This window comes from Mesocricetus auratus, unplaced genomic scaffold (genome assembly GCF_017639785.1).
Source record: "Mesocricetus auratus isolate SY011 unplaced genomic scaffold, BCM_Maur_2.0 Super-Scaffold_100676, whole genome shotgun sequence".
NCBI classification, from domain to species: domain Eukaryota; kingdom Metazoa; phylum Chordata; class Mammalia; order Rodentia; family Cricetidae; genus Mesocricetus; species Mesocricetus auratus.
The window spans coordinates 25880295-25908018 of NW_024429266.1; the positions used below are offsets into that span (position 1 = coordinate 25880295).

A 27724-nucleotide genomic window follows, 5' to 3' on the forward strand; every position below is an offset into this window, starting at 1 on the left:
GCTTTAATACAAGGGGAGGTGCTTAGATTTGTTGCAACGTGATATGCCATGTTTTGTTGATACCCATGGGCCTGTCCTTTTCTGAATAGAAACAGAAAAAGAGTGGATGGGGTGGGGGTGCTGGGAGGAGAGGAAGGATGAAAAACTGAAGTCAGGATGGAGAGAGTGAGAGAGAGAGAGAGAGAGAGAGAGAGAGAGAGAGAGGGTGGTTATCTGAAAATTTTAAAATGAATTTTCAACTGCCTTTTTATTTTAAAACGCATACTCTACTTACACAAAGGAATTTTTGGGGGAAATATGAGAAAACTCAAGCAAATCAGCAAGCACTAATTTGAAACCATAGGAGAACTCAGTAAACACAGGCTCTACCTTGAGTCAGCAGTAAGCTAGGTAGACAAGATGAGAAAAACATTCATTACTCCCAAAATGCAACCTAGTAATAAAAAAGGGCCAAAACAAACACAAAAATTACCGAGACCTTATGAGAAAGCCTATAAAACTTTATTCGGGGACATTATCTGAAATCTCAGCCTCTTGTGTTTCTTTTCCTTCTTATGACTACTTACATATTTGCACTTTAAAAATTGGGGGTTGGGCGTTGGTGGCTCAAACCTTTAATCCCAGCACTCAGGAGGCAGAGGCAGAAGGATCTCTGTGAGTTCCAGGACAGGCTCCAAAGCACAGAAAAACCATGCCTCAAAAGATCAAAACAGAAAGAAAAAAAAAAAGGGGGGGAAGGGTTGAGAACATAGCTCCGTGGAGAGGACTCGCCTAGCATGTTAGAGGCTCTGTCAGTCCTCACCTCCCCAAATGCTAACAAACAGCAGGAGTTTTAAAATATGTTGGGTTTCTTGTGGTTGTGTGGAAGACATCCTAGTGTCCCCGGCTTTTCCCTCAGTGCTTTGCACACACACGCTCGCTATCTGCAGCTGGAAAACACCTGGGAACAGAAAGCACCGGTGCATCCTCCGCCTACTAACTGGACACATTACGCAACAATATACAGAAAAGGCACCGGGCTTTCCACGTGACAATCCCCGCCCACCAGGCATGCCAGCCAGCCAATCACAACGCTCTCCACTTGCGCCTCCCGCCTCCTTCCTCCCCGCCCCCTCGGCCTCCGCACGAGGTGGAATCTTCCAGTTTCAGGCTGTTTTTTTTTGCCACCCCCAACGGGGGCCAATGCGGCTGCGCGCTGCGTCCTGATTGGTCAAGCTCAGGGCAGGAGCGCGCGCAGGCGCCCAGCTCGGTTACTAAGGGCGGGAGCCCGCCGAGGGCGCCGGCCGCTTGCTGTGCCTCTGGAGGGCGTCGAGGCCCGACGACGCCATGCCCAACCGCAGGGCCAGCCGCAATGCCTACTATTTCTTCGTGCAGGAGAAGATTCCCGAACTGCGCCGGCGAGGCCTGCCTGTGGCCCGCGTGGCTGACGCCATCCCCTACTGCTCGGCCGACTGGGCGGTGAGGCCTCGGACAGTTGGGCTGTGGGGAGGGTGCGGTGGGGACCCAGCCTGCGGGCGTCTGTGGAGGGGACGGGCCCTCCCCCTGAGCCGGACCAACCGACAGAACCTTCCAGAACCGGGGCGTGGAACGGACGCCTCACCACCTCCCTCCCTTGTCTCCCTCTTCTCCCAAAGCTCCTGAGGGAAGATGAGAAGGAGAAATACTCAGAAATGGCTCGGGAATGGAGAGCAGCCCAGGGAAAGGATTCTGGGCCTTCAGAGAAGCAGGTAAGGCTAGCCCCCCTCCTGCCCGCCCGTGGGCTCCCAGCCCAGGGGGAGCCCGAGAACCATCGGGAAGCTTCCCGGCAGTGCAGAAACCCAGATGATAGGAGGGGATGGTGTTCAGGGCCTACAGTAAATGGCCTCCCAGAGTCCCTTTCAGTTAACAGCTAGACAGCTTTTCAGACACTTTTCGTCCTTAGAAGTAGCTGAACTTCATTTTTAAATGATTCCTAGAAGCACGCCTGTTATTGAGCTTTAAATAGTTGGAATTACAAGACTTGAAGACCTGGATTAATGTTTGTAGACACTACGGACAAAAAAGTCAAACAGATTTCCCATGTGGTAGGACAGGAAATTGTTTTTCTGTTCATTTCTGTTCAGAAATTAAACAAGGTAATTAGTGAAGTTTGTTTTTTTTTCTTCTCCCTCATGTTGTTCTTTTCTGTTTGTGCATACTGTAATTTCGTTCTTGAACTACTGGCATTGGATTGAAACTCAGAAGTTTGGCAAATTGTCCTTAATACGGTAGATTTCTGTGTTAAGTCAGGTGGATTTGTGATGTTATGTGCTTGTGAGCTTTGATTTTTCTTGTCCTTATAATTTCTTATATAAAACATTTCTCCTCAAGGGGCTGGAGATGGCTCAGTGATTAGGAGCACTGACTTAACTCTTACAAAGGGCCCAGGTTTGAGTCCCAGCACTCACGTGGTGGCTCACAGTCACAGTGACTCCAGTTTGGGGTGGGGGGTGGGGGTTCTGATGCCCTCTTCTGGCCTACACTGGTGCTGCACACGTATGACATGCATGCAGGCAAACATCTGTACACATAAAAAAAGAAAATAATTTTTAAAAATTCTCAGAACTTAAGTATATTGTAGTTGTATCTTGTTAGAGTTGGAGGCACACTGTGCTCTGGTTTTTACTTTGAAGTGAAAACCAGACAAGATTACAGGATTGGAGGCTTGGTTTGGTTTTCTTTCAGAAATGTTATGCTGACAACTAGCCTGACATTTGGTAGTATGTGACTCAGGGAAATGGGTGGTCAGCTGTAGTAGTTTATTTACCACTCGCCTTCTTATCATAATATTTGTAAATTTGCTGTTGTCCGCCATTGGCTGCTGCTGTTATATATGTTTTCAATGATCATGAGAGAATGCTGAAGTAGTCCACAGGCAGTTTTGGAGTGGTTGTGTTAAGTATGTGAAGTAAAGTATTCAGCAGTAGCTCTATATAAAGTATTTGACTGGTAATTTTCTTTCAGAAATTCATATCTACACCACTGAGGAGGCCAGGCATGCTTGTACCAAGACCAAGTGTTTCTCCCCCTGATATGTCAAATTTATCTATAAAAAGTGATCAAGGTAGAGTATTCCTAAAATATTATGCTTGAATTTGGATGGCATATTGGGCAATAAAAAAATTCTTCTGTGTGGTGGGGTAAAGTGTTGGCCATGCACGTGTGAGGAGCAGCACCCATATAAAAAGTGAGGTGTGGTGGTGTGGGGGAGGTGGCAATGGTAGGATGCCTAGCCAGCCTAGCCTAATTGGCAAGCCTCAAGTCCCATCTCAGACAAACATGACATCTTCTAAACAATGACACTAGAGGTTGACTTTTGAATGCCTCACTCAAGGACATACCTGTGCATGTGCATCCAACCCCAAAATGTGTTTTAATTGGTCTTACATTTCAAAATAATTGGCTATAAGGGTTTAAATATTATAGCACAAATGTTATGCAGGATGAACTAATTTGCAGTTGTGGAAATAATATTGGAAACTTTTTTGTGACAAAAGTTTCTCTTGGTTTCAACCACTTCATACATTATTAAACATAATTCTTAGGCATCTTTGTAGCTCCCACACTTAGGTAGATAGGAAGAGTAAGGCTTTTGACCTGTTACACAGCCTAGTAAGAGAGGAAACTTTAAAATTTGAACTACAAGAATAAGTTGATGAATATGCTAACCAACTTGATTTAATCATCCCACAATTTATAAATCTGTTGAAGCCCCATGGCAACCATAAAGGTATGCTAATATTTGCCAATTAAGAATAAAGAGCTTTGGCCGGGCATGGTGGCACATGCCTTTAATCCCAACACTGGGGAAACAGAGGCAGGAGGATCTATATGACTTACAGGCCAGCCTGATCTACAGAGCAAGTTCCAGAACCCCCAGTGCTACCCAGAGAAACCCTGTCTCAAAAAGGGGGAGGGTAAAGAATTTTAAAATATCCTGGGGTGGGCAGACATGAAGCAAGGATGAATTATTTCACTACCCTGGAAGAGAACATAGCTAATACAGGGCCTTTGGGTTCCTTCTGGCTGCTTTTGTGTTCTGCCTTTGTTTAAACAAACTTCTAACATTGATCTTCAATGGACATCTTCAGTGGACAGCACCAGCCCACATAGTTCTCTTGTGTTATAGGTGGTCTTCTGTATATTGGCAAAGTGTACAAAAGCAGAGAAATGAATTTTCCACAGCTAGTTTTACTTGTTCTGTTGGACTTTATTTCCCAAACCTTTCTGTGTGTTGCATAGATGTCACAATTTTTATTATGACATTGCTGAAATTCAATGCTACTCTATAGCTGAACTATGTAGAGGCAAGACTGAATAATTTTGTTGCTTTTTTTAAAAAAGGTTACTACTTAAATTCTTTATAAATGTGATTGTAAAGTTTTTACTTGGTGTAATTGAGTTTTCTCTTTTATATGCAGTAAGAAGTACAGGAACACATACTTGTACAAAAGTGGTTCTAATAGTCTTGGGTTTATGTTTTGTTTTGTTTTTCAGCTCTCCTTGGAGGCATTTTTTATTTTCTGAACATTTTTAGCCATGGTGAGCTACCTCCTCATTGTGAGCAGCGCTTCCTCCCTTGTGAAATTGGCTGTGTTAAATACTCCCTCCAGGAAGGTATTATGGCAGACTTCCACAGCTTTATCCATCCAGGTAAGTAACCAGTGTTTGATAGATCCTAAAAGTACACGATTTTTTTTAATTGGCTTCATTTATTTATTGTAGTGGGGTTTTTTGGGTTTTTTTTTGTTTTTTTGTTTTTGTTGTTTTTTTTGTTTTGTTTTGGTTTTACGAGACAGGGTTTCTCTGTATTGTTTTGGAGGCTGTCAGTCCAGCCCAGCTCGAACTCACAGAGATCCGCCTGCCTCTGCCTCCTGAGTGATGGGAATAAAGGCGTGAGCCACCACCACCCGGCTCTATAGTAGTTTTCTTAAAAGCTGAAGTACAGCTCAGTTTTTAAGATGTACACATAGATATAATACCTAAGTGTCAAACTATTAGGAATTAGGTGTTGATGTGGCTGGTTGATTGAATCTTTTCCTCTTCAGTGAACTTTATAATTTAGAGGATATAGTACCTCAAAAATGCACAGCCTGCCATTCATACACAGAGCCTTACATCTTGGGATTTTTCTGTTTTATGCCTTGTTCTTTTCTTTCGTTATCCCATCCTTCACCTTAGTTGTTAATTTAAAGCTGATACCTGCTTTGTAACCTGGAGGAAACCTTTCTGAACAAGTTAGATCATTTGTAAAGTGTCTTTAGAAACTATTTGAAATGGTATGTAGGTAGCACAGCTCTCTAGACATCCTTAGCCATCTCCTTTTCCACTATTATTTCTTCACTAAAAGCAAAACAGTAGCCCAGGGTAGACTCAAGCCTGTGATCCCAGCACTCGTTCAGGGAGAAGGATGAGGCAAGATTAGGCTATGTTGATATTTGGTCTAAAAAAAAAAAACAAACAAAAACAAGTGAAAAGCAGATAGTTACAAAGATGTCAGATCTATTCCATTCTCAAGAGGACAGAGAGCAGTTAAAGGAACTACCATATCCTGGAAGTCAAAAAAGGAAAATATATCAAGATAGGAAAGAGCTTTAAAATTAATTTGGACATCTTTATTCTCAGAGGACATAAAAATTAATTATGCTACTGGATGTTTTCATATAGTTTTTATGTTTTGTGGGTGTGTGGATTATGAAACGATGAAAAGATAAAATTTTGATATTTTTCTTCATTCTGAAAAATTTTGTGTATGCTTGCAGTATAACAGGCTTCACCACCCTTATGGACCCCTAACTAGAATTCCTTTTGCATGAATTTTCTTTCCCTAGTATAATTTCCCTGGAAGGAACAAGTTGCTATAAAGAGGTAGTTTGGAAAATACATAGAATTTATTTTAGTCATCCTACCTTTGATTTAAGCAACAACAACCAAGACAAAAGGAAATGACCCAAAAAAAAGACATTGTGAAATTTTAATCTTGTATTTTAACATAATAAAGATTACCCACATTGAAACTTGGTTACTTAGCACAAGTCAGAGAACTTCCACAATTTTGGGTCTCAACAAAACACTTTGTATTGTAGGTGAAATTCCACGAGGATTTCGATTCCATTGTCAGGCTGCAAGTAAGTATAAAGGAATTGTGGTAAGAGGGACTGAGTGTGTGCAACCCTGTTAAGACTCTCTCTTTTAACTTAGAACTTGTAAGCTGCAGGGAATGAGAGGTGGGATGATCTTTAAAACTTTAAACCTACACATGCACACTCCTGCAACTGGGGGCTGAACTGGGGCCTCATACGTGCTAGGCAACTACTCTGCCAGAGCTGGACCTCTAGCCCAAAATATTTAAAACTACTGACTCGAATGTGTGTATGAACTCTTTTTGTTCTGAGGAAGTAAGATTTTATGTTCATATATCCATAGAGTTCCAAGGTCAGCCCATTGGTTTAGTGGCCAGGCTCTTAGGAAAATCATGGGATGTTTCAGATTCTCTAAATATAGACACATTTATTAGCAATGTTTGTTTTAAAACTTTCTTTTAGAATTCATGCTTCAAGTTCAGAGTGGAGCAATTTTAAGTTTGGGATGAGGAAATCAAGCTTCTAAGTATTTTGTAACCAAAAAGGTTGACTATGACTAAATTTTTCTAAGGTTGGAGCTAAACTCTTCCTAGAAAGAGTTTTCAGCAGTTTTCCTATTTGATTAAAATGAAAATCATAGTAGTTTTATATTAAATTGAGATTCATTCCGTATATTGTTTAAGGGACCATTTAATTCCTACTTGTTTAGTTTAACTTAATAATGTGGTTAACCAGCCTATTAGAAGTATTAGCAACAGAAATGTTTGTTAGGTCTATGGTAACTTTTACAAGCTAGTTGTGTGTGTGTATGTGGGTGCACCATGCACATGTGCAGATTGGAGGACAACCTTGGGTAGTCAGGTCTTGCCTTCCACCTTGTTGAGACACGATCCCTCTTGCTTCTGCCACTGTTAAGCAAGTTAGCTAGATTATGAGCTTCTTGCAGATTGTTGCCTCTGTCCCCCGCCAAAGTAGGTATGCTAAGATTACAGATGCCCACCACATCCAGCTTTTTTAATGTGTTTTAAGGATTGAACTCAGGTTGTCAGGATTATAAGACAAATAATTTTACCTGCTTGGCCCTATCGTGCTGTTTTTACTGCATATATTTTATACTTTCAATTTATATTGAATTTGTGTGACTTAGTTTAAAAAAGAAGAAAAGTATTGATCTATTATTTGCACTAGAACCAGAGTTGTAGACTGTGAACTAAAGAATTTAAGATATTTTTCCTTTTTTAGTTATGCTTCCTTATGTATTTAAAATAGGAAACTTACAGAAAAACATTTCATAATGTCCCTCATAAGTTACTTTATTTAAGGGTATTGTGCTACTAAATAGATGGTAGTTAAAAAACAAATGGAGGAGCTGGAGAGGTGGCCCAGCAGTTAGGAGGATGCTGTACCTCTTGCAGAGGATGGGAGTTCAGTTTGGAGCACCACATCAGGCAGCTCACAGCTGGGCAATCCCTTGCCTCTTCTGGCCTCTACAGGCACCTGTACTCAACGTTCACAGGCATCCACACATAGACGTTAACAAAAATAAGAAGTCTTTGTAATTCCAAAGTTTGGAATACTTAAGGCAGAGGCAGATGGCCCACTGTTGAAGGCTAGTGTAATCTACAGAGAGTTCATTACCAGGATGTGCTACAGTAGGGCAAGATTTCTAAAAACTCAAAAAATCCCAAACACAAATTTGATGAAGCCTAGATTCTGACTTTATTTTCATGTTTGTTCTTGAAAACATGATTGTGGTTTGTTCATCATTTGAATGAATACATTGCCTTCTTGCTATGTGACACTCATTTGTTAAGAGTATCACAGACTTAAACCATTTCTTTGCTTTCTTGATGCTGATGAAACCTTTAAATATTTTATTGCATGTTTTTGCAGTATTTTCACATTAAACAAATGAACACAAAATATCCTTCCTTCCAAAGCTGTGTCTATCTTATTTATATCTTACTAAGGCCAGAAGCGTTCTTTTTTCTCATGTTGAGGATCAAACCTAGGCAGTCCTTGTACCGCCAGGTGAAGGTCCTCCTGCTGAGCTGCATCCACAGCTGGGAATGACTTCTTAATTTATTATTCCAGCTAATTGAAACAGGATAGTGTTTCTCATTCTGACAAACTTAAAATGTTTGGAGCTTGCCAATTTAAGCATGCCTTAAGTTGCCAATTAAATAACCCTGGGAAATCTGCCAATTAAATAAGATAAATGATAGTTAGAGTGACAGCTGTGTTGACATAGCACCTAAAAATGCCTGTGCTAATGTAATTGCACTGATTTGGAGAAGACCAGGGGTATAGAATAATATATGAAGCCAAATTTACATGTTGATGTGCTCTGAAGCCAAATTTACATGTTGATGTGCTCTGTTTAAGCAGTAGCCAGCGGACATACACATAGATTTCTCAGGGCTTGTGAGATGGATTAGTGGGTAAAGGCGCTTGCCACCAAACTTGATGACCTGAGTTCGATCCCAATACCCACATGTACTTCTTCCCTAAATAAATAAATACCTTTCAAAGACATTGTGCTGCCTGATGATTCAGGTACTATGAAAGTAACTGCTTCATGGGTGGGCATTATAGTTTAACATGTTAGAGTAGTAAAGAATTTCAGGATCGAAAGACATTTTACTTTGGAGGCTAGTGACTTCTTCCCCACTTAGGGTCTTAACAAAGGTGCTTCAGCTACTGTGTGAGCTGGGACCAAGAGGTCTTGACTCTCCTTCCTGGCTTGAGCCAGAAGAGCTCAACCTCTGTGCATTTCACTATTTAATGGTTTTTCTTTGGAGAAGTACTGTTTTAAAAGAAACAGAGCTTTGAATCCTGATTGCAGCTTTCTATATGAAAGATCCATTGGCTTTTCAAGTGAATTAAATACAAAGAATGTAACGGTGACTTACAGCGCAGAATATTAATGAACAGCATTGTACCCACCAGTCAACTGAAAACAGCACATGGCCAGCACCACTGGCAGTCTCTCTGCTCTCTCCCTGGTTCTTTATAAGTGTTCTGAATTTTGTGTTAGTCATTATCTTTTCTGAATAATTTTGCTATGTATATGTATATATTTAAGTGTTTTTTGTTTCATAGACATGTGCCTATATTTTAAGTACATTATCTTTTACTCGTTTTTCTACTTATTTTTTCTTACATTGTGTGTGTTTATTATAGAACCTTCATGTTTATGGTTACATTGTATGAAACTGGCTTTTCTTAGCCTGAGTCTTGCATTGTTTACTCTATATGAGCTCTCTTAAGTTTCAGTACTGAGTACTGAACCCTAGGTCTTGTGCATGGTAAGCAAGTACTCTACCAGTGAGCTACATCTTTTGCTCTATGCAGTGTCTTTTAATAAGCACAAGTGTTGGATTTTAGTTTAGCAAGTCAGCCAAAATTTTTTTCATCAACTGTGAATCTTTGTTTGTTGAAGGTTAGTCTCCTGTTTTTTTCTAAAATTTGCGAAGTTTGTTTTTTGTATTTGTGGTTCATTCCACCTGAAACTGACTTGTGTATGCTATGAGATGGCAATTTCATTGTTTTCTCCTACAGACAACCAGTTGTCTTGGCATTTATTGAATAACCTGTTTCCCCCATATGTAGTGTCTTTTAGGTAAAATCATACTTCTACTTGTTTTCTATTATTGGTCTACTAACATTTTGTTTTGTGGAGGAGTGGCTTGACTATCATATTCTTAATTAAGCATAATAGTTTTAAAACCTTCAGATAGCTCTTCTGACCTTGTTCTGTAATATCGTAGCTATTTTTTTCAATTTTTTTTATTTTAAATAGCTTGTTTTACATGTCAATCCCAGTTCCCTCTCCCTCCCCTGTCGTAGCTATTTTTGACTCCTATTTTTCATCCACAATTTGGAATCAGTTTTTTATACTTCATCAAAAAAGCCTTGTTAGTAGATTGGGACTATCTGTAAATATTTAGGTCGTTTTGGAGAAAATAGATAATTCTTCATAATGTTGCCTTTCCATCTGTGAACATGAACACTTGTTTCTTCAGGTCTACATTTTCCTTAATAAAGTTATTAATTATCTTAATAGTTTTTTAAATTTTTATTTGAGATGGGGGTTTCACTTGGCTGACCTAGAACTCCCTATTTAAAACAGATTATCATCATATTTGGAGCAGTCCTCATGCCTCTGCCTCCTGAGTGCCTATATCACCAGGCCAATTTTTATTGTCTTGTGTGCTGTTTTGAATTGAATCTTCTGGATGTTTATTTGGTTTGCATTGTACAAAGGCTAGGATCTTAAGTTTCCAGTTTTTAACCAACAGGTTCTTTGCTATAGTTTCCTCTTCCCTCTTCTTTGCTGTACACACTTTATCAGAGTGAAGAACTTCCTTCTGTTTCCAGCCTGATTATGGATGACAGTTAATATTTTAATAAGTATGCTCTTTCAAAATCTCCAGTATTTTATTTGTAGGGTGATTTACTAATGTTAAACTGTTTTTGTACTTGACAGCAAACCCAGCATGGTCTCTTTATTGTTGCTCATGATTGTCTTAGAGCCAATGCATTTATGTTGCTATTGACATCTGATTTGGTTGTCAAGGTTATTTTGCTATTATGAAAGATGAGGGGAAATGGATTGTGGGATATATTTTCATTTTAAATTTGTTTTCTGGGTGTTTGAAAAGTATAAATAAGTTTATTTCTTTGAACAGAAGAGCCTTGTGTCAGTAATCCTATTACAATTATCTTTGTTCATCTGTTTTCATAGTCTCTTGGCTATCATGTTTGTCAGATATACCCCTCCTGTGCACTGTGTGTCAGTGAGTGGTCATATTCTTCTTATCCAAAGAATGTTTAGGCTGTGTCTGTCAGAAAACTGGAATTAGGAGGCATCTAAGATTATCTTAATGCATGGTCAGTGATTTAGGTAATTTAAAATATGCTTTGAACTTCACAAGGACTAATCCATCTCTCTTTAATGAAGAGAGAGAGAGATTACCACCAAAGGATTATACATAGAATTTGTAGCATAAGCAGTAGAAGTCAGAAAACAATAGATTTTATTACTATTTTGTTGTTCATTATAACCCCATCTAGCCTCAGACTCTGTAGAGATGACCTTGAGTTGCTGCTCTTCCTGCCTCAGCCTCCCAAGTGCTGAGACTACAAACGTATCACTATGTTTAACATTTTATTTATACAATAGTAGTAAAAAATACTAGCTTTTTACTGAGTCTGCTAAAAATTCTGTCTTGTCTGAGCCTTTAAATCTTTCCTTCCTCAGCTCGCCAGTGTTTATTCCTTTCCAAGATTCCAGGCTTCTAATTCCTCATTGCATTGTTATCTGTAGTGCTTTAAGTAGACATTCCACTTGTTGAGCTTTTCCTCTGTCATTATGCAAAGTTGGACTCCATCTTTTTTTTTTATTTTTTAGTTTTTCAAGACGGTTTCTCTGTATTATTTTGAAGACTGTCCTGGAACTCACTCCATAGACCAGGCTGGCCTCGAACTCACAGAGATCTGCCTGCCTCTGTCTCCCGAGTGCTGACTCCATCTTTTTATAGTCTGCAATTTTATACTTATATATTAAATTTGCATAATATATGAATTTTGTTCAAACATAAACATAGTTTTTTTTTCTTTTTAAATCTGTGCCTATTAACTTTCACACCAGAGAAACTTTTGAGTACCTTTCTATGAATTTCGTTTTGGTTCTCCTTCCTGCCTGTACTTGCTTTTACAGTGTTTGAAAAGAGGAATTTCAGAGTAACTTCATCAGAGAGATGTATTTGCTCTTTGAGACACTTGATGGACTTAGAAATTGTGACTATAGGATCTAAAAGCACTTTGCTCAACCATTAACAGTTTCTAGAATTGACAAGTGATCTAAAACTAGTCTTAGGAATTTTCTAACGTCTTACTCGTTTATCAGTAAGTCTTAACTGCTTTCATATTTGTGCTACTAATATCTTCAACATCACTTAATATTTTTTTGTGGGAAGGTTCATCTGAATTTACATGGTCATTTTTTTTTCCTGGAGGTGTGTAGTTCTTCATCATACTGGTTTTTTAAAGAATTATTATTTTTAATGTGTATGGGTATCCACTGAGGCCAGAAGTAGGGGGCTGGATCCCCTGGAACTGGAGTTACAAGGTTAGCCCTGTAAAGATGCTGAGATTAGAGCCTGGGTTCTCTGGAAAAGTAGCCAGTGCTTCTAACCATAGAACATCTCTTCAGCCACATACTTCTTTTTAAACAGCAGCCATGGACCAGCATATGGTTCAGGGGATAATGGCACTTATTGCTAAGCCTGAATACTTGAGTTTAATCCTGGAACCCACATGGTAAGGAATCAACTCCTATAGGTTGCCCTCTGAACTCACAAGCGTGTGTGTGTGCGCGCGTGCACGCACACACACACCCCACAACACACACAGACACACGGGTGAATATTTTAATGAAAACAGAGGCTAGAGTGTTTTGCTCCCTGGTTATAAAGTGTGGGACCAAGCGTTTAGGTACCCAGAACCTACCTAAATGCCTGATGCCTATAATTCCAGCCTCAGGAAGAGACAGCAGATCCCCAGGGACTAGTCATATCAGCAAGCTCTGAGTTTGAGAGAGCCTGCCACATTGAATAAAGGTGTAAGAGATCAAGAATGATTCCTGATAGCACTCTCAGGCCTCCATGTGCATAGACATGTGCTTTTGCACCCTCCCCATTCAGTCCAGCATGTACACGCACGCGGGGGTGGGGCACTCCAGCCTTATTTAACAAAACATTTTTGAAAAGCATCATGGGAACAATGCAAACACTGTAGACTTGGTCATTAAGAAACATGGGTTCAATAATGACTTCATTGTTCATTGACTGTATTTCCATCTCCATAAGATTCTGGGTTAAAATATTTAAAGTACCTAATGAGAACCAAACCAGGGTTGGTAAATGCACGAATGGGTAAATTACCCACTGCTCTCCTCCTGTATTTCTATTCCCAATCTGATAATACTTGCTCAATGACTGAATGTCTACCTCTTTATTTCCCTCAGGTGATTCTAGTCACAAGATTCCTATTTCAAACTTTGAATTCGGGCATGACCAAGCAACTGTGTTAAAAAAACTTTATAAATTTATTCATCCAAACCCAGGGAATTGGCCACCTATTTACTGCAAGGTAATACCTAGTAAGAAATTTTTTAAGATGCCCATTTAAACATCAGAAGAATTGAAAAGATAAAAGAATTTCAGTTTTATGTTACGTTTTAAAACATGCTCATTCAGAATTGATTTGTGTGTAATTAGTATGGCCTTTAAATTCCTAACTTTGGAGGCAATAAAAGCTGAGTATAGTATTTTCTTCTTATTCCTCCTGAAATACCTACAATATCTTTTTAGCCCAACAAATGGATACTCATTTTCTTAACCCTTGTTAGTGATGTTCAGAAAAGACTTTTTGCTTTATCCAAATTCTCCAGGATAGTAGTGAAGAATTGGATCCTAAACTTGCTTTGCGTATTATTAATAGTACTATGACCAGATCACATGATCTGAACATTGATTTCATCATTGATCTACCCTGTGTCACTTGCTTTTTATAACCAGTTAATTATAGCAGTAATGTTTTCTATTGTATACTATTTTTATATGCTTTTTAATTAGTGTCTTTTCTACACACAATCAAATTTGAAAGGACAGTGTTAATTAATTTTAAAAAATACAAGTAATGATTTTCCCTTTACAGTCTGATGATAGAGCCAGAGTCAACTGGTGTTTGAAGCGTATGGAGCGGGCATCAGGTGAGTAAAGTCTGAGTCATTCAGGAAGTGTAACCCATACTTTTGTTTGACATGTGTGTTCTGTGTGCCCAAATTCACTAATTGTGTTTTTCTATTTACTAATGGAAGAAATCAGGCAAGATCTAGAACTTCTCACTGTAGAGGATCTTGTAGTGGGAATCTACCAGCAAAAGTTCCTCAAGGAGCCCTCTAAGACCTGGGTTAGAAGCCTCCTAGATGTGGCCATGTGGGACTATTCTAGTAACACAAGGTATTTGATTTTGCAATTCACTGATGTTGATTTCTTTTCTGAACTACATTCTGAGAAAATAAGCTTGGACTAGGCTTGGGGTTTGGCTTTTTGGTTTTGCCTTCTGTGAATCACTTTTCAGTTAAGCCTTATAAACTTGTAAAAAATAGTTTTTTCATGTATAGTTTTTACATGTATGAGTCTTTGCCTGTGTGCACATCACATGAGTTCCTGGTGACCCTGTAGACCAGAGTATCAGATACTCTATTGCTGGGAACCAAACCCAGGGCCTTTGCAGGTGCTCTCTGGCCTGGGGAAATTTAATTTTAGATACTGTTTTTAATACTATACTTTTTTAGCTTATGATAATTGGTAGAAAAGATACATTGCTGCTTTATACTAAAAACAACAAAAACCCCTACTAAATAAACTATTCTTTACCAGTTAGAATTTCTCTACTGCTGAAAGAATTCTTTTTGATTTATTTAGACTTTATATTTAATTTTTGTTAAATTGTTTTCATCATATATAATTTATAGAAAGTGATATATAAGTGAATTAAATTGGTAAAAATTTTTATTTTGTAATAATCCTAGATTTACTGAAAACTTTAAAGATTAGTAAAATTAACTATAATCTTTTGGCTTCCTTAATTGTTAATATATTAACATATTTTCATTATAATTTATCTCTAAATACATACACACTTTTTCTAAGCTACTTAAGTGTAAATTGAAGTCACCCTTCTTCTGTGTGTCTAGGTAAACCAATATTTCCTTAGAATAACATTTCTCTTACAGTAGTATAATTACCAAAGTCAGAATATTGCCATTTGACACAGTACTATTATCTAAACTGAAGTTCATAGGCTTCCAGTGGTATCTTTCATAGATCAGACAGTATCAAGAGTCTAGTCCTGGATCACATTTTGTTGGTCATGTGTGTGAATGTGTTTTGCTTGGGCTTACCTGAAATTCATGATCCTTCTGCTTCAGACTCCCAAGTGCTACAGGGATGCACTCCTGGAGTTTAGTCTCTTATAATCTTTATTTCTTGGAAGAGTAAAGTCCAATTTATAAAGTGTTTCTCAGTTTGAGTTGGTTTATATTTCCTGATGACTAGGTTAAGATTACAAATTTTAAAAGGTACATCAAAAATTTTTAAAAATGTTATGGCTTCTCAACATATCACACTTAGAAGCATATTATCTCAGTTTTTCCTATTCCTGATATTGAGAACTTGGTCATTTGTCTTAAGATAGATCTGTTAGAGTTACCTTTGAACAGTTAATATTGTGTACCTAACTCAATCGGTTGACATGTGCTCAGCAGTAGAGTACTACCTGGATAACATAAGGCCCTGGGTTCGGTCTCCCAAAAAGTAAAGTATTTTTGCAGAGAAATGTAATTCCTTAAATGGTTAAATACTAGTTCTGGCATTCAGTGATGATCTAGTTGAAATGACTCCTGACTCCTTCCAAGCTTGTGAAGATAGCGATTTTTCTTAGTTACTCCTTCAGTATTTTATTAGTTAGAATTCTATAATAAAATGCTTTTCTCCTTCGTTTTTTTCATGTATAGACTGATGGGTTCTTATTTTATTCAGTGAATTAAGTGCTTTTGCCTTCTGGTACATTCTAACTTGATCTATTGTTCAACTCTAACCTTGGATTAGCAGTTTCTCCAATAGGCCCCTGTTCTTTCAAAGGTGGATGATTTGGAGTAAGAACCTGTGAAGTATGTGTCTTACTCTTTGAGTTTGGGAATGCACTAAATGAAGTGTTGGTGGAACCATGATAGTTCAGGACTCATTTCTAGTTGACTTTAGTCTGAGGATAGAGTCACAATAATTTTCTCAAAAGTTACTTGGGTTATTTCTATTTCACACCTTCACAATAGCTAAATTGTGGTTTGCTTGTTTATGTTCCATGTTGGCTTAATTAGCCTTTGGATGTATAAAGCATTCACATTGTTCAGTAGTGTATATTCAAAAGTGTCACTCACTTGATTGAAACTGTATAAAAGCTTGAAAATTAACTTGGGGAGAACTGAATCTCTATTGAGTTGTGTCCAAGGACAAAGGTTGTTTTTCTGTTGTTCAGATGAACACTGTCTTTGTGATATCTTTGTTTTTCACACGTTTCTAGGCCTGTTGTTGAGGGGCAGGCAGTTCCTTAGGAAACTTTGTTCTTCTATGGAAACTGGTTTAATTAAGCTTCATAATTCTGATGGAGTAAATTTGGTTGATTGGTATTGTTTGGGAAAACTACACATGGTAAATATATTTTTAGATGTCTGTAAGGAAGGTAGCCTCAAAAAAAGTTTGTAAAGTTTCACTGTTTTGTTACATCCTATAGATTCTGAAATGTCATTTTGAGTAAGTACTGTTTAATTCCTTCTCTAACAAATTAAAATGATCTTAAATGAGCAGATAAAAAGGCCTTGGATTTCGTTTCTTTTAGTAAATTATGGGTGTTTGCATTAAGACCAAACAATATCAATTGCTATACCAAAAACTCTGTGAAAGATATTTAATGTTTAGGGTATTTTTGATAGCTTAGTATATAATCAGTTTTATGAACTCTTTTGTGAGCACATGAGAATATTCTGTACCCTTTGTTTGGGGTTATAGGATTTGACTCTGTCCACAAGATCTACACTGACTGTTAAGTAGTCAATTTTCTTTTACTATAGTCAACACCCAAGATAATAATCAGCCTATAAAAAGAAAAGGATGATTTTGATTTTGGAGGTTCAAGTTCATAATCAGTTGGCCTCTTTGAGTTTGTGGCTATGTTCAGACAATGTCTTACAGTGGAGTGTGTGTGTGGTAAAGCACACTGCCTCCCCTCATTACTGGAAAGGTTACATAAAGAGGAGGGGAGGACTGGTATTCTACAGTTGTCTTCATGGATACACACTAGCCTCAATTACCTGAGGGACTCCCACTCTTTTTTTTGCTTTGGAGGTTGTTCTGGAGCTCACTCTGTAGACCATGCTGGCCTCGGACTCACAGAGATCCGCCTGGCTCTACCTCCCGAGTGCTGGGATTAAAGGCATGTGCCACCAACGCCTGGCTACCCCACTCCTTTTTAAGATAATGTCTCACTGTGTAAACCAGACTGTTCTGGAACTCACTGTGTCAATCAAACTGACCTCAAATTTAAGAGATCTGCCTGTCTCTGCCTCCTAAGTGCTAGAATCAAAGGTGTATGCCACCACACCCTATACTACACCCTGTTTCTTACATTAATTTCTATCACCTCCCAATAGCACTAAGCATGGGCCTTGGCAGGATCAGTCTGCACCTTGAGCTCATGATCAGAAATTCTGTCTCACATTCCTGAGTGTTGAGAGTAGAAAGGTTACCATGTCTGCAGGTTTTCTTATCTTCAGTTAACTTGATATATCATCTATTGATGGTAGAGATTTACTGTTTTCATACCTCCTTATACATTCTGTAATTTTAAGCTGATTACTTTATTTCGTGTCTGTACATGAAAAAATTTGGTGTATCTTGTATAATAGGTTGAAGGAGACTTAAAAGGTATTTCCTGGTTTGGTTTTTTGTTTGGGTGTTTGTTTGTTTGTTTTGGCATGGTTAAATTTCCAGTCTGATTTGTGTTCACGAAGTCTTAGAAAATACAACTCCATTGTGTTGTGTATTCCTTTTACAAAGATTAAAATTTTCTTTAACTGTGACTTTTTTAGCTAAAGACTTCACTACTTTGCCATCCTTTATGTTGATAGCTCCTCTGAGTTTGTTATTTAAGGTCCACTTTCTGAGGTGTCTAATGAATCATTTCAGTATGCAAAATTGACTTCTGTTTTTAGAGCTTTTCAATGGGTTGTAATTTTTCTTCCACTCTTTAATTTCTGTTAAGGAAATCTGTATTATATGCTACTATATTCTCTTTCATTTTATTTTCTTCTTACTCTTTAATTATTTGTCAGTTTTTTGGGGGGTTAGTTTCTTTTTCAAAATGAATCAATATTTCTTTGGGCAGTTCATAATCTATTTAGATTTTTCTGGTTTTGATTTGAGTCTAGTCAACTCTATTTCTCATTTTAAAAATTGTTTAGCTCTGAGTTTTTCTTATTTACACACTTGTAAGAATATTTAATCCTATGTGCAACATTATATTAGAATTCTCCATGATGTTTTTTGAAGTTCCAGGTGCTTTCTTAGTTTCTTATATTCTAATAGCTTTCTGTGGATGAGGCCTTCTGTTTCTTTTGTCTCTTGGGCAGCAATTTTTGACAGATTTGTGAGTTTAGTTCAAGAGCTCCCTCTTCTGTCAGTGTAGCAGCAACATACAGGTTCACACTAACATTTGTTAGTGACTTGGGTAGAAAGTGGCTGATTTTCCTTGTTTTTTTTTTTCCTTTTTTGGGGGGAGGGGGTGTCCTACATGATCCTAAATTTATTTTTTGGCTCCTCCTCACCGTTATCTAGTACAGCAGTTATCCTCTGTGGGTCACAGCTCCTTTGGGGGTTTGAATAATCCTTTCACAGGGATTGTTTACATAGCAGATATTTACACAATAATTCATAAAAGTAGCAGAGTTATGGTTAGGAAGTGTAGTGTACTGGGTGGTTTTGTGTGTCAGCTTGACACAAGCTAGAGTCTCCAGAGAAAGGAGCCTCATGAGGAAATGCCTCCATGAGATCCAGCTGTAAGGCATTTTCTCATTTAGTGACCAATGAGGGAGGGCCTAGTCCATGGTAGGTGGTGCCATTTTGGGGGCTGGTGTTCCTGATTCTATAAGAAAGATTGAGCAAGCCATAGGAAGCAAGCCAGTAAACAACTCCCCTCTATGGCCTCTGAATCAGTTCCTGCTTCTGAGCTCCTGCCCTGACTAAGTTCCTTGTCCTGGCTTCCTTCAGTGAGGAACAGCAATATGGAAGTTGTAAGCCAAATAAGAGGGGAGGAGAGAGAGGAGACTGGCCTTTGGGGACTGAAGCAACAGAAGAGGAGAGGCAAAGGAGAGAGAGATGGAGAGACAAACAGGCAGAGAAGCAGAGAGAGAGAAAGATGGGAGGTGGACAGGGCCCTCTTAAAAGGGAGCTTAGTGAATGTTCACAGGTGGTACTCTTAGTGGCTGCAGCTGAGGTAGGGCATAATCCTGTCAGAACCCCACCAAGGACAGGCCAGGACAGATGCCTGAATACTAACATTTACTGTAAGGCATTTTTTGAGGCCTGTGCCACAGAATTGGTTCAGAAAGAGAGACTGATGATATAGTGCTGCAGCCAGTATATGAAGCAATTGGACCAAATGCCTCTGCCTTTCACTGAGCACTTAGAATGTCATAAGATTTTTCAGGGAATTTGCATTTAATAAACTAGAAACTAATTATAAATTGTTAATATAGTTCAGTAGGACTCATTTTAAACAGTAGTAAGTGGCTGATAGCACATAATCTTAAGGTCTCGGAGAAATGGCTAAGTTTTATATCGATGCAGTTTAGTACTTAAATAATAAGGTGTAAATGAGAGATGCACTCTCACCCTGGACTCTTGGGGGAGGGTCTAGGCCCTGCCCTGGATGAAATGACAGACTATGGACACCCCCATGGAGGACCTTACCCTTCCTGGAGAAAGGAAAGGGGTATTGGGTTGGGGAGGCCAAGGGAGGAGGGAAGGCAAAAGGAAAGGGACCTGGGATTGACATGTGAAGCAACCTTGTTTCTAACTTAAAATTTAAATAAAAAAAAAAGCCAGGCGTTGGTGGTGCACACCTTTAGTCCCAGCACTTGGGAGGCAGAGGCAGGCGGATCTCTGTGAGTTCGAGGCCAGCCTGGTATACAGAGCGAGTTCCAGGACAGCCTCCAAAACAATACAGAGAAACTCTGTCTCGAAAAACCAAAAAAATAAAATAAAGTAATAAGGTGTAGTAGCTATCATACTGTTGTGGAGGCTCAAATATTAAAGTGTGATTAACTGTCCTGTTCTATTTCTTAACAAGTTGTTTTTGAGTTCACTTATAGTCTATGACCTGCTGACTAAAGCAGTACAGCTTTTAACCAACAAATAATGACCCAAGTATAGTCTATGGCATACACCTCTAACCCCAGAACTCAGTCAGAGACAGGGGGATTATTACAAGTGCAAGGGTATCCTGATCTACCTAGGGAGTTCCAGGCCAACCAGGACCCTGTCCAAACACCTGCCTTCCTGAAGCTAACATAGAAAAGATACTGCAATAACTAATTAAGAAAATTGACGTTTTAACTTGTAATAAGTGCTTTAAAAAGTCAACCAAGAAGTGTGTGGAAGGAGAGACTACAAAGTGAATGGTCCAGGATATTATTTAAATTATAATATGAAAGCTAAGAAATGAAGCAGAAGAAAGATAAAAAATGAAGAGAGCCTTGTTGGAAATAGGATTTTACGAAGCAGGAAAGAAAATAGATTGGGTTTTGTAAAGGTCTCTGAGTTATGGAGCTGGGCGGTGGTGGCCCATGCCTTTAATCCCAGCACTCAGGAGGCAGAGGCAGGCGGATCTCTGTGATTTCAAGACCAGCCTGGTTTACAAGAGTTAGTTCCAGGACAGCCTCCAAAGCTACAGAGAAACCCTGTCTCGAAAAACCAAAAAAAGTGTGAAGCCTATGATTATTAAATGAGCTAGCAATAAATGATTTGGAACTAGGGTGGTGATCTTCTGGTAGATCTTGTCTTTAATGCTTATTCTGTGAGCCACAAAGGAAGTGACTACCTAAGTCATTGTTCTTAATTTATTTCTATAATTGTATTAAATTGTCTTTTATAGAGAAGCCTGCTTGTATTTTCTCCTTTATTCTGTACATCTAGTTACTAAACTGTGATTTTCAAAAGACTTTGGGGACAAGAAATAAATATATGGATGTATTTAATTCACCATCTGAACTGATGAAACCTTGACAATAGTAGTATTAAGAGATGAGGTTTTATATTCTGATAATCACTTTAGAATTCTTTCCTTTGTTCAATTAAATGAGCTTTTTATATTTAACAACAAATTGAGCAAATCTTATATAATGATACATGAGGCACTAGAGTAGGTTCTATAGGAATGTGGGAAAGACTGTTATGGTGGTCCTTATCCTTAGTCTCCTGTCTAATAACAACAGTAAGACATGTGAAGACACTGTAGACTGCTTATCTAAGAAGCCTTTAAAAGTTTCAGAGAGTAATGTCTAATCAGATTAACGACAGATCACTTCAGATTACTTCAATGTGATGGCTTTCAAACTACAAAATTTATGGAGTAAATATTTTGTCTGTTTCTTTGGAAAGATGGAATTTCTATGGGCACAGCATTGGATAGTAGAGAGGACATTTGCCAGTATATAGCAGCCTCGGTGATTCAGGAATACGGGAGGGATACATGGATGGTAGCAAAAGCCAATGAGTCTCTCTAGAAATACAGCTGTAGGATTGTGGAGTTTTCCTTGGAAGGAGAAATCCTAACCTGAAATAGGTATAGAAGAAATTACCAGGACTTTTTGGAATAAAAAGAATTGTAAATAGCCTTTATGCTGCATATACATGGATGAAGCAGCATCAGGAGTTTGGGGAGTAGATGGTAAGAAAATTGACTCCAGTATACAGAAGGGCTGGAGAGATGGTGCATACTGCTCTTCCAGAGGACCAAAGTTCAGTTTTGGGTAGATCCTCTTGACTTTAGTTTTAGACAAAGAACAAAACTAATAACCAAAACTAAAACCTACTAATTTTATATGATTGTGTACAAACTTATTCAGTCCTCAATTTAGAGCTTTATAAATCATATTTATTGCATCACTAGTCTTTGAAAATACAGGGGGAGTTTTTAGGTTAATGTTAGATCAGTTAACTGCCACTTGGCATAATTAACTTTTTTGGTTACTGTATAGCATTTTTGTGGTTTTAAATGAGGATTCTTGCTAAGTTAAGGTAAGCTTTAGAGTTAGCAATACTGTTCTGAGTCTTAGTAAATGATACTTAGTGAAAAACCACATTTGTATTGGCTCTCATGAAAGTGTGTTATTCCTGTGTTTGTAACTCTGGGTTGAATCATTTGACTTTGGTCATTTCCCTTCCAACTTTTCCTCTTGTCTCCATTCAAACACCACTTTCTCTGTGGTACCTTGCTGGTCACTGCATCTAAACTGTTGTCTTCTGCTTCACAGTATTGTCACCGTTTTTTTAGAACTTTCATTAAGCACATCTGTATGTGTTTTTTATCTTCTTTCCCCACTAGAAAAGTACGCGTTGTAAGAGATGATTTCATTCCTTAATGTGTCTTTCATGCCTAGCAAAGTGTGTGCAACTCATGTTTAGTGATTGAGTATATGTTAACATTAGTTACTACTGCACCTCTAGACCCTCATCTTAAGGTAAAATGTATGTGTAGTTTGCAAATTAAGAATTTTCACTGGAGGAGTTAACAAACTCTTTTGAAATCTGTATTAAATTAATCTTTGAGTGCCAGCAAGATAGCTGAGTGAGTAAAGGTGCTTGCCCATCAGAGTTTTGATCCTGGAAACCCATGTGGCAGAGAAAAGAACCAACTCTGCAAATTTCCCTCTGACTGCGACATAAGCACATGCACAAACAGTAAATAGGTATAAAAAGTGTAAGAAATTTTGAATAATGGTGTCAGTTTTAATTAAATGATCTCAGGTAAATTGGAAATTGGGCATATGAAACCCTAAACAGTTAATTTAGTTCAACTACTTCAGTTAGTGCTGTGTTTCTCTTGGTACTGGGGATGTCACCAGGGACTTATCACAAGTTCCATCCTCAACCACTTGTTAGTACACTAAACTCCTTTTTCTTGTACAGGTGCAAGTGGCATGAAGAAAATGATATTCTCTTTTGTGCTTTAGCTGTTTGCAAGAAAATCGCGTAAGTATGGGGAAGAGTTCCCCCTCGGTGCTGGGCTGGGCTGGGCTGTGCCCTGCAGTGTGTCCTTTGTACCATTGTACTTGCTCTTGTCTGTAAAAGACATTCACTTTTCTTACTGAAGCTCAATGAAAACAAGGCAGTTTTTCTTTGTTAACTTTTACTGTTGTCCACATCACTACTTCTGAACAATTTGTGTGAATCTTCAGAAGCATTTGCTGAGGTTTTTCTTCTTGGGTCCCTTAAGGAGAGACAATTTCCTGCTACCATTAAAGGACATCACTTTCTTGTAATGATGCCCTAAAATTGTAAACCAATTTTGTAGTGAAATTACCTACAGCCTTGTTCTGGTTTGCTTTCTGGTGGTGTGACCAGCACCATGACCAAAAGCAGCTTAAGGAGGAAAGGATTTATTTGACTTACACTTCTAGGTCACAGCCTATCATTGAGGAATGTCAGGGCAGGAACTCAAGCAGGAAACAGGAACCTTGGAGGAATGCTACTTGCTAGGTCACCCTAGGTTCATGTTTAACTAGGTTTCTTATGCAGTCTAGAGTTGGTGCTGCCAATGTAGCCTGACCCACTGGGTTCATTAACAGCAGAGACAATGCCCACAGACCTGTCTGGACTAGGCAATTCCTCAATTTAGGCTTTCTTCTTAGGTGACTCCGGGCTATGTCAAGTTGATAGTAGAAGCCAACTAAAACAATCCCCAAGTCTCTGGGTACTCTGCTAGTTCCTCTCCATGCAAATGCTTCCTAGCTCTGAGGATTAACTATTTGGGGTTGTAGTTTTATTTCTACTTCTGCCTTCTTTCCTTAAACATTGGAGAATCCTACTTACATTTACCCTCATTCCCATCCCCTATAGCAAACCTGAAATTTTTATCCACTGATCAGAATAATGTTCATGGTTTGAATGCTGCCTGTTCCCATCTCTTCTCTCTGATCTTTAGATTTTCCTCAAAATTAGAATATTTCTGAGATGCTTTTTTTGTTGGAAAACTTAACCTGAATACTTTTAGAGTGAACTGGATGAAGTTTCTCTAGTGAGATCTGTCTTCTTCTTTAAAGGTACTGCATCAGTAATTCTCTAGCCACTCTCTTTGGAATCCAGCTCACTGGAGCTCATGTACCACTACAAGACTATGAGGCCAGCAATAGTGTGACCCCCAAAATGGTTGTATTGGATGCAGGGCGTTATCAGGTAAGGAAACCTCTGTTGTATGTAGAAGCTTGGATATAAGTAACCTCTGAGAGAAAATCTGTTTTCTTGTTTCTATTTTGATTCTAAGCATTTTCAAATGAAGAAATATTCTCCTCTCTCATTTGAAGGTAGTGGCTTTGATTTGTTTTTGTTTTGTTGTTGTTTGGTTTTGTTTTGTTTTTTTTGTTTGTTTGTTTGGTTTTTGTGGTTTGTTTGCTTCTGGACTTCTTCAGACCTTCTTCCTAAAAGTCCTACGTTTTGACACTCATGCTGTCTATGCTAGAGTGCTTGGTAACCTGACTGGGGAATCAGTAGGCACTTTAATTAGGACTCCACGAGAGTGACAGTTTTCCAATATTTTTATTTTCACTTTCCCGCAAAGTAATCCTTCCAGCTCCCAGTTCTGTTTCCTTCCTTCCTCTCCTCTCTTCTCCCACACCATTCCTATGATCATCCTGTACCCAGTGCTATTGCTTCCAATCTCAACTTAAAATAGCCTCTTCTCTGACTCCCACCATCTTCCTCTAGCAACCCAGTAGCAGCAATTTATTGACCTCTGCTGTGACTTGTAGTTCACTTACAGCTCTGCTGTCTTATGCTCCTTTATAGAGCTACTGCATTGAACAACCCCAGGACACTATTTGTGTGTATAAAATCGTAACCTCTTGTTCATACTGTCTTTTTACCACCTCCATCCCCACCATTACTGCCCTCCATACCAACTTAGAAGTTTTAGTCTGTCTTTTACTGCTTTGCTCCATTGGTCCTCTTCATCGTGCTTGGTTGATAGACCAATCCTGATCAAATCTAACTCTTTACCTCCACTCCTTATATTTGTGAATTGAAATGAATCTAGAATGAAACAACAGTGCTGCCAGATATTACAGCAACTAACTATAATCCCAGCCACTCTACAGACTAAAGGTAAGAAGTTTACAAGTTCAGGGTCAGTCTGAGCTGCATAGCAAGTTTGATGGCAGCCTAGGCAGCTAAGTGAGAGTATTTGGTCTCAAACTTGAATAATGGAGGGGTGCACTTGCCTGATGTATGCAAGTCTAAGTTTAGTCAATACATGTGCACACATGCATGCATGCATACACGCACACATACATATACACTCATGAGAGAAACCACCATAATGACTAATCTTTTTGTTGTTGTTGTTTTTCGAGACAGGGTTTCTCTGTATTGTTTTGGAGGCTGTCGGTCCAGCCCAGCCTCGAACTCACAGAGATCTGCCTGCCTCTGCCTCCCGAGTACTGGGATTAAAGGTGTGCGCCACCAACGCCCGGCATGACTAATCTTAATTTAATTAAATGTCTTTTATGATCAGCTTCATCAATTCATTGGCATTGCCTGCAGTCATCATTTCTCTAGTCTGATTTCTCATTTATTATCTTTCAGTTTCTATCACCTTTTCCCCCCTTTTGCTGTAGCCAATACTGCCAATACTGATGATACTGCTTCTCCAGGAAAGCAGAGTCAAGCACAGACTTTCTACATACTCCTACCACCTTATCTATCTGCTTCTACTTTAGTTTATTCTTTTACTCTGATATTAGTAAGTATTCTCTGTTCCTATCTAAAATCTATGTATAGATCTTGTTCTGTCATTAACCAAAGACATGGCTGCAATGATTTTACTTTTTTGAATCTTTAGGACTCTCTCTATTCTGAGTCATTCTGTTTTGTATCTCCCTCCAGTGCTCCTCCCATGCATGCATGTCTGTGTCTGTGTCTGTCTGTCTGTGTGTAGGCATGCCTATCCATATATGCCAATGTCAGAGAACTTACAGGACTTGGTTCTCTCCTACCATGTGGGCTCCAGGATCAAACTCAGGTCATCAAACTTGACACAAGCAACTTTGCCTATTTTGCCAGCCTTATTCTATAATCACTCATACCAAAATAAGCATGTCATAATCTAATCTTTTTAAAAAACAACAAATAAGCAAACTCTTAAACCTGTGACCCTAAAGTCTCTGCAGTCACCATGTCTCCTACTTTACAGAAACATGACTAAACACCAGGAAAATACTAATGGTAGTTTGCATTTTTAATTTGGAATTAAAGTAAGCCATTTAATAATTGATAAGGAGTAAACATTTTTCCTGGCATTTTCCTGTTCTTTACAGAAGCTAAGAGTTGAGAGTCCAGGATTCTGTCATTTCAACTCCTACAATCAGGAACAAAGGGCAAACACATCCACTGGTGAGCACCTTCAGTTTTATAAAATTGGGTTATACCTTAAACTTCAAAAGATCCTGGGCTATTTCTGGGTGGCCATACAGCATTTTGTTTGGAATTAGCTGTTAAAACAATTTGAATTTATGTATTTTTGTTACTAAGGGAATGTAACATTCCTCAGACATTTTGTACAGGATGTTTCTTAAAGAAAAAAAAACATGATTACATGATGTGTTTTGGGAGATGAGAAATTTCTAAAGTTAGTTCATGGAATTTCAAGTGGTATCTAAAGAAATTCAGTTGGGGTTTCTTGCCCTAAAAACAAAAGGAAACATTTTTCTTCACCCACTTGCCTTCTGCTGATGGTTTTTAATTGACTTAGAGTCCTGCAGTGGAATGAAGTTAACTGAAATACCTCTTTATAAATCAAATGTAAAGTTGCTGTGCCTGTTTAATTATCTTTTCAACATCCTAGGCTATTACCCATCTGGGGTGAAAATTTCTGGCCCCAACAGCAGTGTTCGAGGAAGAGGGATTACCCGCTTACTAGAGAGCATCTCCAGCTCATCCAACAACATCCACAGATTCTCCAACTGTGAGACTTCACTCTCACCTTACATGTCCCAAAAAGATGGGTACAAATCCTTCTCTTCCTTTTCTTAATGATGGTACTTTTTGCAATTTCTGGAAAAATAACAAGCCCAACTTCCTTTCTGACTATAGTCATATTAAACAGATCACATCAATAGTAAATGTCACTCCTCTAAAAACTACTTAATTTGTAAGGAAACTATTTCATAGATTAAACATAATTGTGGTTGGAGAAGATTTTGGCATTCTGCTTGTGTGTATGTGTGTGTGTCCTTGATTTTCTTCTAAGACTTACACTTCCTGGTGGTATGATGGGTATGTTTTGAATTTTAGAACAAAACTGGCAATTTCAGAGCATTTGAAAATGATATACAGTTCTTTCCCCTGAAGTAAAGGTACTAAATGTTACAAACGACTCTAAAATAATATTAACTTAATTCTTTCCATTATGAAATGTAAGCCTTAGCGACCAAAGGCTATTTGCATAGCAGATAACTAAGAAAAAATAATGATGTGCCATTTTAAATAGTCTTTGAAGTAATTTATCTTTCGCAAAAGAAATCAGTTAACAGGATGAAAATATAAAATGACAGATGAGAGAGCTATCACTTACTCCCAGTCACCATGTACACATACAAATAATTGTAGGTCCTGTAGACTTATTTTCATAGAATGGTTTTATCTTTCAGAGCAAATTTTAAAAAGCCAAACAATATTATTAATATAATTCAAGTCCTTTTTCCCCTTCAAAAAGAATCTTTGAGT

The 27724-nt window shown here is 38.4% G+C and overlaps 1 protein-coding gene across 2 annotated transcripts; it reads left to right on the forward strand.

Annotated features, from left to right (window-relative positions):
• Nucleotides 1-1209: 1209 nt before the first annotated feature.
• On the forward strand, nt 1210-27196 carry Mael (maelstrom spermatogenic transposon silencer). 2 transcript variants are annotated; one of them, XM_040739276.1, is made up of 12 exons: nt 1210-1458; nt 1635-1727; nt 2983-3082; nt 4516-4671; nt 6105-6146; nt 13132-13256; nt 13824-13878; nt 13987-14128; nt 22916-22978; nt 24049-24181; nt 26320-26392; nt 26844-27196. In XM_040739276.1, the coding sequence occupies exons 1-12, from the start codon at nt 1327-1329 to the stop codon at nt 27029-27031; spliced, it is 1302 nt and encodes a 433-aa protein (XP_040595210.1). In that variant the 5' UTR covers nt 1210-1326; the 3' UTR covers nt 27032-27196. The 2 variants fall into 2 exon arrangements, with proteins under 2 accessions (XP_040595210.1, XP_005071454.1); XM_005071397.4 differs by having other exon boundaries at nt 1216-1458; nt 26317-26392.
• Nucleotides 27197-27724: the final 528 nt, after the last annotated feature.

Bases quoted from the DNA above. Each gene is read 5' to 3' on its own strand.
- Mael (XM_005071397.4), top strand. From the start codon at position 1,327: ATGCCCAACCGCAGGGCCAGCCGCAATGCCTACTATTTCTTCGTGCAG. The intron at 1,459-1,634 runs GTGAGGCCTCGG...CTTCTCCCAAAG, and splicing joins ACTGCTCGGCCGACTGGGCG to CTCCTGAGGGAAGATGAGAA. The intron at 24,182-26,316 runs GTAAGGAAACCT...TGTTCTTTACAG, and splicing joins TGGATGCAGGGCGTTATCAG to AAGCTAAGAGTTGAGAGTCC.